We start from the raw sequence: 16,497 nt of genomic DNA, 5'->3' as shown, positions 1-16,497 counted from the left end.
ACACTCCTTATATGATATACCATATATATATATATATACAGAACACATTGTCATTTTTTAAATATAGTGCAATACACAATAAATACATTTGAACCAACTATCTGAAAAGTTGTTTATTTTTTTTGTATTGTAACAAATTTTTGCAACAAAACAACAATGGAATGTAGTTCATAATAATAATGATAAAGATTTCTAAAAATCAAATGCTTATAAACACATTACTGACTAAGAAATTGATACACAATAAATTCAAAGTTACCAATCTGCAATTTAAGTATGTCTTTTATGGAAAAAACAACAACATTGGTTTCAGAATTGTTCTTTTAGATGTATAAAATCTATAATTATTTTATTACGATGAGTTTTCAAGGATAAAAATGTATTTACAACAGTTAAAGTTATGAAAATGATTAGCAACATAGAGGCTAAATTTATATGCTCCAATTGGGCTGCCAACAGAGAACAGCTTTAAGTACAGGATAAAGCAAAAATAATAAAATAGAAATTATTCATGCCAGTTTAACTCTTTCTCTTTGAAACAATGTTCCCACTATTGATGTGAAACAGCTTTTTCCTTTGATTGGATGTTCCCATTTTTGATGCTTTATAACACTTTTTTTTTTACCTTTCTTTCCATGACTTTAATATTGAAACATTTAGATTTTTCTTACAGTGTGTTTTTACAGAGTATGATGTGTTTTAAGTGGGTTACGTTCAATAGTTACATTTTATGTTTTTCTTTTAAATCAGTTATTTATAAAATTTTGTAAAAATATTGATAAATTTTATTTTAAAAAAATAATTTTTATTTAATCTGGATGATAAAATATTTTCTAGATCTAGTCTAGATAACTTGACCAGTCAGTGAGTTTTTATTGATTTTCATAATGCAAACAAAAACTCATTTTTTTTATAAAAATAAATTTGTATTACATAAATAAATACAATTTATACCAAACAAAACCCTTTCTGATACCAACAAAAAGAAAGTTATTGAAATTTTATCATGACATGGTAGCGCACTACAAATGGGTAAGGTGAATAATGCCATCAGAAGGTGGAAAATAATCCTGAAGAGAAATAGTCAAAAATCTATAAATTTGACTTTAGCATAATAGCTAAAAATAAAATAAATAGCAATCATGCACACACACAAGAGGTGCACACATTAACAACAGTAGACAAAAAAATGGTAAGTTAAAAATACTATGAAACAATAATTATATTAGAGAATGTAATTATTATAAATGCAGTTGTCTAAGAAATTAAAAAAATGTAAGGATTTAATTACTGATATGAAATAAAAAGAGATCATACCGAAATGAACAATTAATGTCCTCTCAGCACACGAGGTAAGAAACAACAGCTAGAAAAAAAATTCTCTTATGGAAAGAGCAAAAAACCTTACTAAATAGTATTATGGTAGAAACTCAGCTTTAGCAGACTATGTCAAGACAATGACATATTAAGATGTGAGATAGCAAGATCTCAAACACGTGTCTGACTTACAGGGCCTCTCCCAACCACTCACTGGATAGAGGAAGCTAGTAAAATAATTAATGGCTTATCCAATGCTGAGCTAGTAGAACAATAACTGTTATATAATTACTAATGTTAACTATTTCTAGCTGTTTCAAATTTAAAGTTTAAATAACCTTGCAGAACAGATTCACTTTTATTGTGTGGATTAAAGAACTTTCCAGCTTATATGTTAAAATTAATACAAAACATATATATTTTACAAACAAGGTAACCAACAAGATAGTTTGTAGGACTTAAATAATTTCACCTTGACACAATTTAATAAAAAAAAAAAATTATAAAAAAAAACCAACTCATATCAAAATTTATCATTGAAAAATCTTTTTTTTTTTTTAACAAAGTAAAAATAATGAATAAACATTTATTCATTTGTTAAGAAAAAATATATGTTAACATTTATTTCTTAGCATAAAAGTTGGAATGTTCTTTGCTAACAATAGCAAAATAAATATTATAGATATAAGAAAATTAGAAACATTGGTAACTATTTTCATTTAAATTTTTATAATGTAGTAATAAATAAATGTTCAAAATTGAAAATAAAGAAAACAATCGATTTTTCATATTCATTGCTACAAATTTTCCTCCTCTTCAGGGCTGGAGAAGTTGCTATAAGGCACAGGCCATGAATCTTCTGGTCTACATTGACTAAGAAATAGTTTGATCCTTCTGGCTCTAAAAAACTGTCTCAATATGAAAAGTAAAAGTATCACAGCAAGCAAGATGCCCAAGCTAATGCTTAGTGCAATAACATAAGTACTGGTAGTGATCTTGGTTCCATGATATGTTCTACTTGTGACTGGAACTGTAGTACTCTCAGGTCCTGGTCTTTCTTTGACAATCCAAATGCTATCCAAAGTTGTGTGATTATTTATTGAGCGCTGCTCCCAAAACAGATGAGAATGATTAACAACGAGCAAACGACCATAACTGTTAAATGCATTAGAGTCAAGACGGAAGGCTGACCAATTAGCTGAAATGTAAAAGAAAAGTTTATGAGTTTGTCCTTTAAATTGCAATGGCAAGATAAGGAATTAGTTATTATGTTTTGGGAATAGGGGTAAGTTTTTATTAGTGATGACGCCGTGATATAACTTTAAAAAGTAAGAACATTCTAGGACAGGGGTGGGCAAATTACGTCACGCGGGCCACATGCGGCCCGCAAAAGTGTTTTATGCGGCCCGCGATCACTTACAGATTTCAGGTGTGCCCACAAATTATTCATATAAAATGCTAATATATTAAAATAAATAATTATATTTATATAAATTATTGATACCTCAGATTCTTATCACTTATGATAAAGAGGTTAAAGAAACAAAAAACAAATATCCTTAATATCTCTAAACATTCAACCAAGCCAGTATTTATTGAATGCTAGGAAAAACTGTGTTGAAAGTGTTGGGTCAGCTTGGAACAAGATGGCAAGTGTAACTTGTGTAAAAAATTGATGAAGCCTGTGATTTGACATAGAAAAGAAGTGTTGTTTTTTTCTTAATTAAAGAACAATATCCCAACCATAAACTCTAAACGGAAATGTTTTCAGAAAGCTGCATTGAATATTAAGCATATTAATAGTTAGTTAATTTCGGTTATCACAGCAAGAGGTATTTGCCAAAGGAAGCTCCCAGAAGTACTTGATGATTTGGAAACAAAACATTTTGAAGTTTACCACAGTAATATCCGCTGGCCTAGCATGGGCAAGGTATTGAGAAGAATATGGAATCTCAATGAAGAAATTAATAAGTTCCTTAAAGGACTGACTTTGTTACTAATATTTCTAATAAAGAGTGGAAGACAGACTTCCAAGTTTTTTCAATGCAAAACTAAATGTATGTGCATGTTAAATCTTTTTCAAAGTTATCCCATTTCTCCAGGAAAGAAAGTGAAAATGATTTTGTCATTTTCCTTTGCTGAAAGGTGAAACTATTTCTAGCGAAGTAGTTAAAAGTACACGATTTATTTGGATTCCTTGATTTGTGGAATTTAAAAGCAAATTTTAAGTTTTCAATACACAGAGCTGACCATTTAGTGCAGAAGCTGATTCGGCTCCAGAGGACATAACTCCAAGCAAATTATGACATGAAAGAGAAGCTCCAGTCAGTTCTTCCACTTGAAACCAGAAGCTGTATTTCCATAGTAAAAATAACATTGTTGCTAATTTATTACACTACTTGGGCCCAAAGACATCTTTGAACAAGCATTTTTCTTTTGCTTGAAAATAAGCAAGTGTAACAAAAGGTCGATGCTGACTGACTGTAACTGGACAGTAGTCACAAAGATAACAACTTATTATCCAGTAAGCTAGTTCCATAGTTCCGAACGTTATGCAAAAGTGTAAACCGTTAAATATTTGACATAAAGTGAGAGTGAGTGGGAAGCGTGGTCTAGAGACTAAGTACTCTTTAACTTGGCTTGTCTTGGCTACCTATGAAGGGGGCTCGAGGTTCGACACCCGACTCGGGCAGAGTTGTGTTTACTGAGCACCTAAAGGCAGCACGGAAAACCTACTCCTAGATATTCGTAAAATTAGATTCAGAAATTGCTACTCTTGTTGTAATTCCTTAATTCGGAGTGTAAATTCAATATAAATGTGAAATAATAGACATTATACACAGTCAGCTTGGTTATTTTTGTAACTTGCAAGTACATATTTTATATGCATACATGCGGCCCCCAATGTTGAAATTGTATTTAATGTGGCCCTCGATAGAAAAAGGTTGCCCACCTCTGTTCTAGGAGATGATATAAACAAGACGTTTGGCGTAGGAATAAGAAGCATTATATAGACGGCTAGAGGTAGATGACATTCGACGGTTCCCTTGTTGAGTATTAAACGTCTTTGTTGTTCAACACTAGCATCGACTACCTTTATCAATTGTTAGCCTTCCGCCAGTGTTCTCTGTTCCAGCATTAAGTTTGGTGTTACCTCCATTGGAGTTTGTTTGTATTTCAAGTACTTGACACCACGGAAGTGCTTTACACAATTCATTTTTATATTTGCATATAATTTTATTCACTAGTTTATACTATAATATTTTTTTATATTTAAATGAGGCAACTCAATAAAGATTTACTGTAAACGATATTGTGTGATTATTAACAATAACACTGACAGTGACTTCAGCTTCCCCTACACAATGAACGTGTCTTTACTTCCACCAGTTCTTTCCTACCCTAACAAAAGAACAAAAGATACCCTTCCCAGTTGTCCAGGTCCTTAATGCAGTGTTCAGGCAGTTTGAAAGGATGGCTCTTTAATTCCAGACAGCCTAGACCACTATCTCTTTCTTATCCTTCAGACTCTTCTTTCTCATCAACACTATCAGACCATCACCAGAGTTGAAAAGGGCACTAGTGAGCACCATATTACAATACTGCTATTAATTTAAGTTTCTTTATCTAATTAAAAGCAGAGAAAAAAACAGCTGTCAAATAATTAGCAATTAATTTGTTTAAACATTTTAAGCAGTTAGTTTGTGAGTGTGTAAAATGTTTTTCCCTAGAAATAAGCTTGATTTAAGTGCAAATCTTTTTTTAAACTAATAAGCACTTTATGAACTTTATGAAGCATAAAAAAAAAAAGCCACCCAACATCTCTACAAATGCTATCAAACAGCTCTCCATCTCTGTTTGTAAGATAATAAGGAAAATCTTATGTACGTACGATGATAATAAGATTCAAAGTTGTCTATTCCTTCAATGCTTCCAGCTGCTCCAGTAATAATCTGAACAGGGACATCTGGGTTTACATAGGAATAATTCAAAACATTCCACTGATACAACGGCCAAAGACGTTCATAGTTATGTTCATGAGCTTGAATGATCAGGTCTACTCCTAATAATGTAAAGATGTCTTCTAGTCTAAATAAACATAATAAAAGCAGACCTTGAACAAAAAAAAAACATGTTTTCTAATTCATTATATTCTTTGTAATGTAACATATACACCAACAAAATGTTTCTATACAGATTTTTGAAAAAGACTTGTAATGACAAATACTGTCATGTCTATTATAAAATAATAGACTATGCAGTATTGTTTCTTCACGTGTCTCTATACTTTTGTTACTTTGCTAAAATAATTTATTGCTTTTTTTTTCTTCAAAATTAACTACCATTGACTGTTTCCATTATTCCTATTTGGGTTTTTGTCAGATCATATTTGAGTCTTGGAGATACTCTGCCACTAATTAACCAAAAAGAGAACAAAGGTTTAAAAAAAAAAGAAAAAAAAATGTTTACCCATTTCTGACTTCTGAAGATAACAGTGAGCAGTCGTCATTAATCTTTGTACTACAATACAAAGGCCTATGCCCAAAGGCTATAATCCAAGGGGTTGTTTTTCTGTTATTATTAGCATTTCTCAAATTCTCTATAAGCCATCTCCTTTGGGCTTCAATGTGTTTCCCAGAGTTGGTAAAAAAGACCTCAGATGAATAGCTAAAAAATAATACAAATTTCAAAAATAAAAAATAAATATTATACTGCTAATTATTATAAGAATAAAGAAATATAATATGTAAAATTTATTATCTACCACTTCTTAAACATGTTTTGAGAACATTTTTTTTTTACTTTAAAAACATTTGATCAATTATAATCCAAACTAGAACCTCATCATGTTTTTGTTTGTATTTAATCCATTCACACCTATGTCTGGTTTAAAAAAAAAGATCAGAGCCGACAATATACAATTATGCCTCTTTTAACAAGTGAAAGCAGATTTTAAAAGATTAAGCGTTACTATTTAAACTAAACTGAAATTGCAGTATTTTATTTAGTTTCAGTATTTTATATACCTTATCACATGAACAGGTCCAATGTCAATGCTATACCACATCTTATCAATAGGTATAGGCCAATCAGTATTTGGCATAGAAAATCGATTTCGATAATGTGAAAAAGTACCAAAATCAATTTCTAAGAAAGAAAAAAAATTAACATTTAACATTTTTTTTTGTTTTTTTTTAAATCTGAGGTTTATTCAATACTTTAAAAATTATATTGTAATTGATCTATTAAAATTTTGTTTGCAGTACAAATTGTATTTCAATTAGAAAATATTTTCTTTTCTTCCATAAATAATTTACCATGATTTCCTGGACACGTCAAATATGGAATATAAGCTGCCATTGGCTCAATTTCTTTCATAAAATAATCACCTACCTGAAACAATGATAAGCATAGTATACTTTTTATTTATCAATTTCATTACACCTAGTAATTATAAAAGACAATTTTTGCTTTTCAAATATTCAAGCATATAATAATAAATAAAGAAAATGTGATTTTCCTCCTTCTTAAGCCCTTTTCTAACATAACATAAAACAAACAATCCTAAATACACACATTTAGACATTGAATTCTTTGGCACAAGAGTTCTAGATTTAGATTCTGATGTAGCTCAAGTCCTTATAACATTCCCTTTATCAATTTAGTACACACAAACAAATATTCATGATACAGCTATTTCATGTTTTGGAAAAAAAAAAAAAAAGTGTTTAAATTAATTTTGACTATTCTATTACACAATTTATGGTTCTAGGTATACATTCACATTAGCAAGTTTTAAATGGAATGTTATTTTGTGTGATTAAACATTTGTATTTATAATATATATATATATATATATATATATATATATATATATATATATATATATATATATATATATATATATATATATATATATATATATAGCCTTTCAAATTGAAACTTGAAATGAAACAATAAAAAAAACCATAGATTTGGGTAAGTTGAGCACTTTGGTCATTTTTTAGTATGAAAAGTACTTAGTTACAGTATTTAAAGGAGATGTTATGGAAAAAGTGGGCTAAAAAAAAATAATATTTCTTAAATAAGTTGGAGGATTTGTGATAAAAAAGTCAATCAGCTAGGGTTTTGTCTTTTAAAGGGAGAACTATTTAAAACTAAAGCAAACAAGAAAATCTGTCACTCAAACATAAAAATATGAAGATGTCGGAAAAATGAAACCACATACAAGAAATATCCTGTTTATAAAATTTAGTTTAGTTTATAAAAGGAAACACATACTAGGCCTTCCTTATCTTTCATATCATAAGCCAAATCTCCAGCATGAATGAGAGCAGTATAGTGGCCAGATAAAGCCTCATTGACAAGGAAATTTATAGTGTCCGCATGTATGCCCAGATCACCAAATATCAAAAAATCTGGTGACCAGTCCTGCAAAACAATTATACAAAATAAATAGTAAAAAGTAAAAAAGTAAAATATTTTTAAAATACTTTTATAAACCTGGTGGTGACACAGATGGGGTAGTGCTGTGTGTGTTTTTAGCATTACAGAGTAACTGGTGAAGTTTTTGTACAGTCAGTGTTATGTTGTTGCCAATGGTACTGTATTGGCTGTGATTTATTGGACATTATAGTGTTTCAAAGGTTGTCATGGCCAGGGGTGTCAATGGGGTTAAGGTCCCATTGTCTATAAAATACTCCTAATGTCTATAAAAAATAGTGTTATGTTATTGCAGTGTTTCTCAAACTTTTTTGTCTGGCGGCACAGTAAAAAAAACTACAAAAGTTTCGCGGCACACCACGAAGAGCAACAGTTGTTTTAAAATAAAAAGATAAAAAAAATATTACCTGTTTTTAAGTAATATATTTAATGTTAAGGGTGTGCCTGTTTTTTAGAGCAAATGTGATCTAATCGAGGCTCCAGAGTCGACAAACAAACTCACATTTCATCGTCTATTGTAAGACGTCTCTCTCTTTTCTTAGACTTGATTTCAGTCAAAATCCAAACTCACAAAACCATGAAGATGCAAATGGAAGAATTATTTTGATTGCTTTTAAACTGATTGCATGATATAACTTGTTGATTGAAATCTAAAACACATCCAGGCTTTTCTCTGCAAAACTTGACTTAAGAACGGCATCGTTGCTTTAAATCAATAAGCTTCTCTGCTTCTTTGGTTGTCAAATTTGTAGCTTCATTGTTTCCAAATGGATAACTGACCCATCCAATCCATATTCATTACTTCCAAGTGTTGAAAATTAATGCCACAATGCTGACTGCAAGTGTGTCAAAGTGTCCAGAATTTCGGGGGTGATTTCTTTAGTTGAAGCACATTCATTGTAAGTAGGAAAGCAGTCGAAGACTCCTTTCGAGATCTTACTTTGCCACAAAGACAATTTTTCACCAAATGATTCAGTTTGAGGATGCAGTGATGATGGTTTCCGATGGTCCTTGAATTTAATTTGTCAAATAAATCAGAGAGAAACATCACATTAACCACCAGATCTTGTCATGAATAGAAAATACAACTTGAAATCAATCCCTTTTCTGGCAGCTTTAGGTAGTTCGTAAGTGTCTTAGCTTGTTTATTTTGTTGAGCCCTGATGTTTTCAAAAGTATTTCTTCGGTTGCGCTTTTACAGCTGGATATTTAGTTTCCAAGTGTCTCTTCAATTTGCTTGAAACAAGCGTCTCATTCGACAGAGTTGCATTGCAGATCAGACAGAATGGCAATGGTTCAGAAGATATGAAACCATATCTGGTGTAATCTTCTTTGTACCTTCGTTTGGTTCCTTGCTTTTCATTTAACGCTTTCGCAGTTTCATTCTTGCTAACGTATTTCTCCATGGATAACAATGAATAAGGCTTATTATTAATTTGTTATTATTAGCATACACCTAACCAATTTACTTGAAACACATCGCTTATTATTATCGTTACCAATTCAAGAACTGCTGAGCGTCTGCTAAGGCGGCCTACATTTGAGTCATTATAATAATATATGTATAGTGGACAATTCCATAGCCTGAATAGCTAACACCCCTTTCCGTCATAATGGAAAGATCCACTACTACTACTGGTCATTGCAAGTGGAGATGTCATCGCAACGTAAAATCAAAATTTAATATTAGGCAGACCTGTGTAACGCTGCACGTGTGGCGTTCTAAAAACTCCCGCGGCACACCTGCAAATTTTCGGCGGCACACTAATGTGCCGCGGCACACAGTTTGAGAAACATTGTGCTATTGTCAAGTTCTTTGAATTGTTTGTGTGATGTGGTGCAGTTGCAGAGAGCCTGAATAGAGTGAATTGTTACAATACTTAATATAAAAAAAGCTAATCTTAAGGGAAATACTCCACATTTACAGATATATCTCAATAATGCAAAAGTTATCTCCCTTTTTATATCAAACAAAATATTTAATTACGGTACCAATAATTTATTGACTTTATTAATTTTTAATTGATTGTCTATGCCAGTTTATTTTATAATTGTGTAAAGTTTCCAACTGATCTGAGAATGTGGATGAACTATTGTGTACAATTATCTAATGGGACAAAACCCCACAAATTTAGTCATATCTCTGAATACTGAAGGATTAATTTCTCTTGGTATCAAACAACATAATTAATTACCAGTAATAAATTGACTAATTGGTTAATTTTTTTAATTAACTCATGAATTGTCTATAACAATGAATAATTGTGCAAAGTTACAACTTGAACCGAGAATGGGTATGGGAGAAATAACATGTTCAAACTTTTTACCAGACAGACAGAGTGAGTTCATATAAACTTTGTAAAAATTCAATAACATTTTTTGTTCAGTCTATCAATAGTTAATCTTAAGTATTAGAAAAAAAAAAGTCAATTAATAAAAAAATATTTTCTTTTAAACTTTAAGCTAACAAAAAATACACATATTGATTGATTCAATAAATATCACTACTTTTCTCTCATTTGAAGATTTAAGGAAGAGCAAAGCTGTTGAAAAATTAAATCAATATAAACACACACATTTATTGATCAGTTTCATATATATATATATATATATACTTTGCCTTCAGGAGGAACTTGAAAATAAAATGGCCCTGCAGTACTTTCATCGTTCTCAATTTGATAGTAATAGCGTGCAGCTGAATGTAAGCCCTGCAAAACAATTATAAAAAAAACCCCAATGATTTCAAACTTACACCTTCCACACTGATTCAGTTAACAATTTTAATGTTCTAATGTAAAAAATGTTGTAATAACAGATTAGATATGCAAAGTCAGAGTCATAAAAGATTAGATATGCTAAGTTAGAGTCATAAAAGATTAGATATGCATAAATGTTATTGTTAATAATTTTTGCCTAGTATATTTGATTGCAAGAGGACAATTTTTCCCTTAGCAAGTATGGATGTACCAAAAATGTAAACCAAAATTTTTTTTCTTTAGCAAATAATCAATGTTTTTAAATGATGGAAAAGGTTATGTTTTATTAGAATCATGTAATTTTCTCTGTTAAAATTATATTAATAATTACTCAAAACATTAGAAAATTGATTAAACATTATATGACAGAAAGGAGCACAAATGTGATTTTTTGCCTTCAAAAATTGTTTCCCATTAGTATGATAAATGTATTAAAATGTGTTTAGAAAGTTTGTACCTTTAAATTTACTCTGTACAAATGTTTTAGTCCTCTACTGTTCAAAGTTGTAAAGTAGGTATGATTGGCATCAGCTCTAAACTCATATCTCCATGGGTCAGTGCCATACCTAACCTAAATTACAAATTAAATTAGAACTTAATTCTTCAGTCACAAAAGAGTTATTCATATTACATCATAGTATTTAAGTTATCTTGAATATGTGTGAACAATTTAAATAATGTTATTAAGGTATTCAACATGCCTTTAAAATAATATTGTCAATTGTGGACACTTCTTTTTAATTATTTAATGTTTACCAAAACAACTCATAATATTTATCAATATTTTTTAAAGGGATTATAGATGAACTCACACAATAAAACTAGCCTCCCCAAAAAAACACATAGACATGCACATACAAGCAAGCATGTAATTCAACAAACTGTACTTTTAGTCATCATGGCAGGGTAATCATAAGTCTTACTGAAGCTCATTTCTAGATAACTTACCAGACATACACAAAAGCCAAATGTGGACCAGACAATATTGACTTCATTGATACTATCTCCAAAAGATATGTGAACATGTTGTGGCTTGCAGCTATTTTGGTCCTGAATAGTGGCTGCTGTTTGTTGTCAAGTTATACAATTAAAATTATATTTGTATAAGTTATGAAACAAATCAATATATTTAAGTTAAGGAAAAGTTAAAAATTCAACCAAAAGATCACAATACATATTCATGAATGACAGGAATCCATCTAAATATTAATAGGGATCCAAAATGAATTTTAAAAATAAATTATGTAGCTTATTTTTTCTTTTAAGTTTTTTTATGACAAAATGTCTCATACGTGCAACATAAATTTGTAGTTATAAAAAGACACATAGTTTTGGATGTTCAGGCCTGCAAAGATGTTTAGCTACATGCCAATTCATATTTCTTTTGAACCTAAATCATTATATGCTGTTTGATTAACTGAAAATCAAAACTTTATTTGCAGAAAAATTTTAAACAAGATTACTATATCTGGGGTAAGTGAATGACTAATAATTTATTTTGGATCAAGATTAAAGTTAAAGTGAATGACTAATAATTTCTTTTAAATCAAGATCAATATTTGTAAACATTTATTAATATTTGTAAACATTTATTTGTGACAACTTACATTACATAAACAATGTAAAAAAAAACCACATGTTTAGAAAGTACAGCGATTTAACAAGATCCTCAGGGCTCCAAAGAATTTTCTGCAGGGAACAGTTTCAATGAAAAGAAAGGCAGATGAAGCAATGGGAGGACAACATTAAGGAATGGACAGGCTTGTCTATGGAACAGTAATTCTGGAGAAAGACAGAAATAGAGAAAGAGGGTTGAACAACATTGAAGCACAGGATGATGAACACACTTCATAAATTAACAATAAAATTTAATTTCAATACATTTACAACAGGGGGTCGTGGGTTGCAACCCCCTGTTGTAAATGTATTGAAATTAAATTATATTATATCTTTCAAGTGTTGGTAACTTTTAAATAGACTATGTAATCTAAAAGCAATGTCTAGCAAATAACTATGATGGCCGTCTTGGTGCTAAGACCTGATATTGGTCTTCTACTGTTTGCTGCTTAAGTAGAGATATTTACAAGAAAATCAATTTCAGCACAAGCACAATCACATCCTAAATATCATTTTGAAAGCAGGGCATTCCAATATACTAGACTTCATCAATAAAGATTTTTAAACATTGATTCATAGCAGAAACAGTTGTATCATGAAACCTACTTTCAAAGGGCATAAACTCTTCACTGACTTCAGTATTACAAATGTGTGTTATCAATATCATTGACATAAGCATGCAAAGAAACACACAATGCATTGCCTCAAATTCTGCATTCTTTTGCCTTTAGAAAAAATTTAAAAAATATTATATTAGTACCATTCTGACTTCAAAAGGTAAAATGTGACTCCATTATTTCTAATTAAAGAGCATTATATGTAATCACTATAGTGACCTGCTATAGTAAAAAAAAACGCAAACTCAAAATCTATGGCCATATTACAAGATCTTCGGGGCTCACAAAATCCTTCCTTCAGGAAACAGTACCAGGAAAAAGAAGAAGAGGCAGAGAAAGCGATAGCCTGCCATTGAAAGAGGTTCTAAACAAGGCAAAAGACAGGGAGGAATGGAGAAAGACGGTCAACAAGTCTTGCTTCGTGCCCCAAGGGTCCAACAGACTAAGGGATAAGTAAAGGTAAAGGTAAAAAAAATATGCAATCATCTTATCTTGGTTACTAAATCTACATATTACCCTTATTCCAAACCTGCTAACTCAATTATTGAGATGTAAATGATAAAAACATAAAGTACTAGATCTATTTTGCTACAGAAAAAAACAAAACATTTTATTAATCACTTTTCCTCCAAATGAAGTTGCATTTTAACATTACTTTAGTGTAAATGGGGAGCAATCACAAAAGTTGTGAAAAACAGAAACCTTTCTCAATGAAATAAAACAATAAACTAGCTTTCACAGGTTAGTAAAAAAAAAACAACAAACAACAAGAAAACAGATATTAGATCGAGAATAGTGATAAGGCCAATCACAAAGTAATAAAAAAAAAGTATTACATTTTGTCTGAAGTGAAGATGTCTCACAAAGCAGAAATTATATGTACATAGTAGTAATGTCCCTAGGTGGCTGAGTGGTAAAAAACTTGGCTTCCAAGTCCTGAGTCTGAATCTTGGTGAAGACTGGATTTTTAATTGTGTGATTCTTAGGACGCCCAAAACCACCCAATTCTTATGGGTACTTGACATTCGTTAGGGAAAGTAAAGGCATTTAATTGTTGTGCTGGCCACATGACACCCTCATTAACCATCTGCCATAGAAAAAGATGACCTTTAAATCATTTGCCTTAAAAGGGAAAATTATTTTTTTATTTTAGTACTGTCCCTAATAAGATCTGGAGAAACTTATGTCATTCAGAACCCCCCCCCCCAACACACACACCTTTTTAGTTAATTCTCGAACACCCCACCATATTTTTTTAAACTTGTATACACAAAGGCAAGGCGGCTAAGTGGTAAATATGACACCCTTGTAAACCATAGGCCACATAAACAGATGCCCTTTACATCTTCTGTCCCATTGATCGCAAGGTCTGAAAGGGGAACTTTACTTTTTTTTTTAAAATAAGGATTTAATGACAAATTGACAATGATGTGTGTCCAGTTGATTTGATGTGTCAATAAATGTCAATCGTTGGTCTGTAAATACCAGGTGAGTCTCATATTATATGATCCTCTCTTTGTTAAGCAAGACGTCTTTTTTTTTTTTTACACAAATAAGTTGTCACCATAAAAAAAAAAGGCAGTTGGGAGAAATTCAACCATTCTGGAAAAAGAAAATCAAGAAAAATCATCTGAGCCTAACATGATGTGACAAAATTTTTTTTAAAAAGAGGGGGGATATGTTGCACATAGATGTAGTTTTTTAAATAGAAAATGTCAAAAGGGGGGGGGGGGTGGAGCATGAAGTATCCTGTATAACAAATTTTGAGACCAACAATTATTGATTGACCATTAAGAATTAAGAAGTGATGTCAGATGCTAATAATTATTCAGCTTCTAGACATGTGATATATTTTTTTTTCACAGTTTTTTTTTTACTATTTTGCCACAAAGCTCAATGGGCTAACAAGACAGTCTTTTTAAACAGATAATAGAAAAATATGTATAATAATAATAATAACACACACAAATGGAATGATTAGCACAATAGGTACCATTTTATTCAGTCACACACATCCCCAGGCCTCTTATCTTTTCTCCCTACAATTCCACTTACCAACATTCAAACATTTTAGTGCAAAATAACACTAAGAAAATTTTTTAGGGTTGACTCAACCAGTCTTCAGGTCAACACACAATAGAAACAATTCAATGATAGTGCAATACACAGGCGCACACCAGGCCATCAACAGTCTAAAAACATTGCAGCCATAGTGAGAACAATATTGATGGGAAAATGGGAGAAGCCAATTATTGATTGACCGGGTACCAATTATCAAGGCGCGAATTAGTTGACAAACACCAATAGGAAGAGTTACACTTTAAATTTTTCTGTCAACCAGGTAAACTATTGTGTCCTCCAATGGCTTGGGCAGCGCTAGATTAATATTTAGCACTGACATATTAAAGGACCACATATAATATAATATATTTCTGAAAATAGCTTCTAGGGCCTTTTCAAGTCTAAATTATATACATCACTGAGCTTGGAAGAGACAACAGTTGAAGATTAGAATATCTTTTTTTATACAACCCTTATCATGTGTTCAAGTGTTTCTTAAGATGTTAAAAAAAAGTTGTGAGTTTGAACGCATCTGCCAGACCCATATTAACATTAAATCTAATTTTAACAATTAGTAGTAGATCTAATACATTGAAATATATAACTATTTTTATAGACAAATGGGCGAGGAGCTCATCTGATACTCTGTTTTTTCCTACGTCTAACCATTACGGAGCTATAAAAATTCAATCATAAAAAATTTTACTACTGGGATTAACTTGTTTTGTTCAAGTAACGTAAATAACTCATAGATTATCATTATGACTATGACTCAATGTTACATAGTTACTATAGACTTGACAGAGTTAGAACTAGTAGTGAACTAGATTACTAGATATATATATCTTACTTTCTATATATAACAGACATTACTTAAAAAAGAAGATTATAATTACGTCCTGCGCATATCATGTGTTGTGTCAATCTAGTCATGCATGTTAATCCATGACTTAAACTCTGCTAAGTCTTTGGTTTTCCTGGCTGATTCAGTCTATAATCTATATATATCTATTTATAAGTATAATAATATAAATTATTATAAATTATAATAGAGAGAGTTTTAGAGACAAAATGTCATTAGAGTATGATTACTATGATTAGAGTCTAGCCTCCTCTAGACAGTCACATAGATAATAGATACATCTCTAGAGTCTAGAGTCTTTCTTAATCAGCATAATTATAAGTAAGAGTTAAGAGTAAGTATAACTTAAATAATAAAGCTTTAATTACTTTGAATTGAAAATGTAAAAAATATCTTAAATATCTAGATTCTTGATCTACAGTCTAAAGTCTAAGTTTAGGACTCTAGTTAGATCTAGACTTTATCTAGACTAGAGCCTCTAGTCAGTCTAGTAGAGGGAATGGATATACTTCACTTCAGGATCTAACCAAATGATAAATATTAAATCTAGATTCTCTAGTAGAGTACTCTAAGTCTAAGGACACTCTAGTCTAGACTTTAGTATAGTCTAGTTACTAGTAACAGTTTATAAAATATAAATAGACCAGATCTTACTTTAAATTTTAAAGACGACAAAGTCCGAGGTAAAAGGATGTATTAAATGTAGATCTATATTAATTTACATAATAAGTCTTAATAGTAAATAATAGATCTATAATCTATACTTTAGTATATTATTGCCTATGCACTTCAATGCAGTGGCACACAGCCCCAAGTGTGACCT

General features: G+C 30.8%; 1 protein-coding gene across 7 annotated transcripts in view; it reads right to left on the bottom strand.

Annotated features, from left to right (window-relative positions):
- Positions 1-95: 95 nt before the first annotated feature.
- The window catches only part of LOC106052292 (acid phosphatase type 7-like), a 16,765-nt gene continuing 363 nt past the window's right edge, over positions 96-16,497 (bottom strand). For 3 of the 7 annotated variants that reach the window (XM_056045358.1, XM_056045384.1, XM_056045353.1), the window contains exons 2-11: positions 12,741-12,859; positions 11,466-11,581; positions 10,975-11,088; positions 10,377-10,469; positions 7,600-7,749; positions 6,636-6,711; positions 6,345-6,465; positions 5,788-5,985; positions 5,210-5,406; positions 96-2,515 (exon numbers count right to left, since the gene is read on the bottom strand). In XM_056045358.1, coding sequence (XP_055901333.1) covers positions 2,115-2,515; positions 5,210-5,406; positions 5,788-5,985; positions 6,345-6,465; positions 6,636-6,711; positions 7,600-7,749; positions 10,377-10,469; positions 10,975-11,088; positions 11,466-11,581; positions 12,741-12,859 — 1,585 coding nt within the window. In that variant the 3' untranslated portion in view covers positions 96-2,114. Of the gene's footprint in view, positions 2,516-5,209; positions 5,407-5,787; positions 5,986-6,344; positions 6,466-6,635; positions 6,712-7,599; positions 7,750-10,376; positions 10,470-10,974; positions 11,089-11,465; positions 11,582-12,740; positions 12,860-13,587; positions 15,886-16,042; positions 16,062-16,328; positions 16,469-16,497 lie in introns of those variants that run through there. The other 4 variants (XM_056045369.1, XM_056045391.1, XM_056045377.1 and 1 more) reach the window with 4 other exon arrangements.

This window comes from Biomphalaria glabrata, chromosome 1 (genome assembly GCF_947242115.1).
Source record: "Biomphalaria glabrata chromosome 1, xgBioGlab47.1, whole genome shotgun sequence".
Lineage (NCBI taxonomy): Eukaryota > Metazoa > Mollusca > Gastropoda > Planorbidae > Biomphalaria > Biomphalaria glabrata.
Note: the sequence above shows the minus strand (reverse complement) of the source record. Positions and strands in the feature narration are given on the sequence as shown.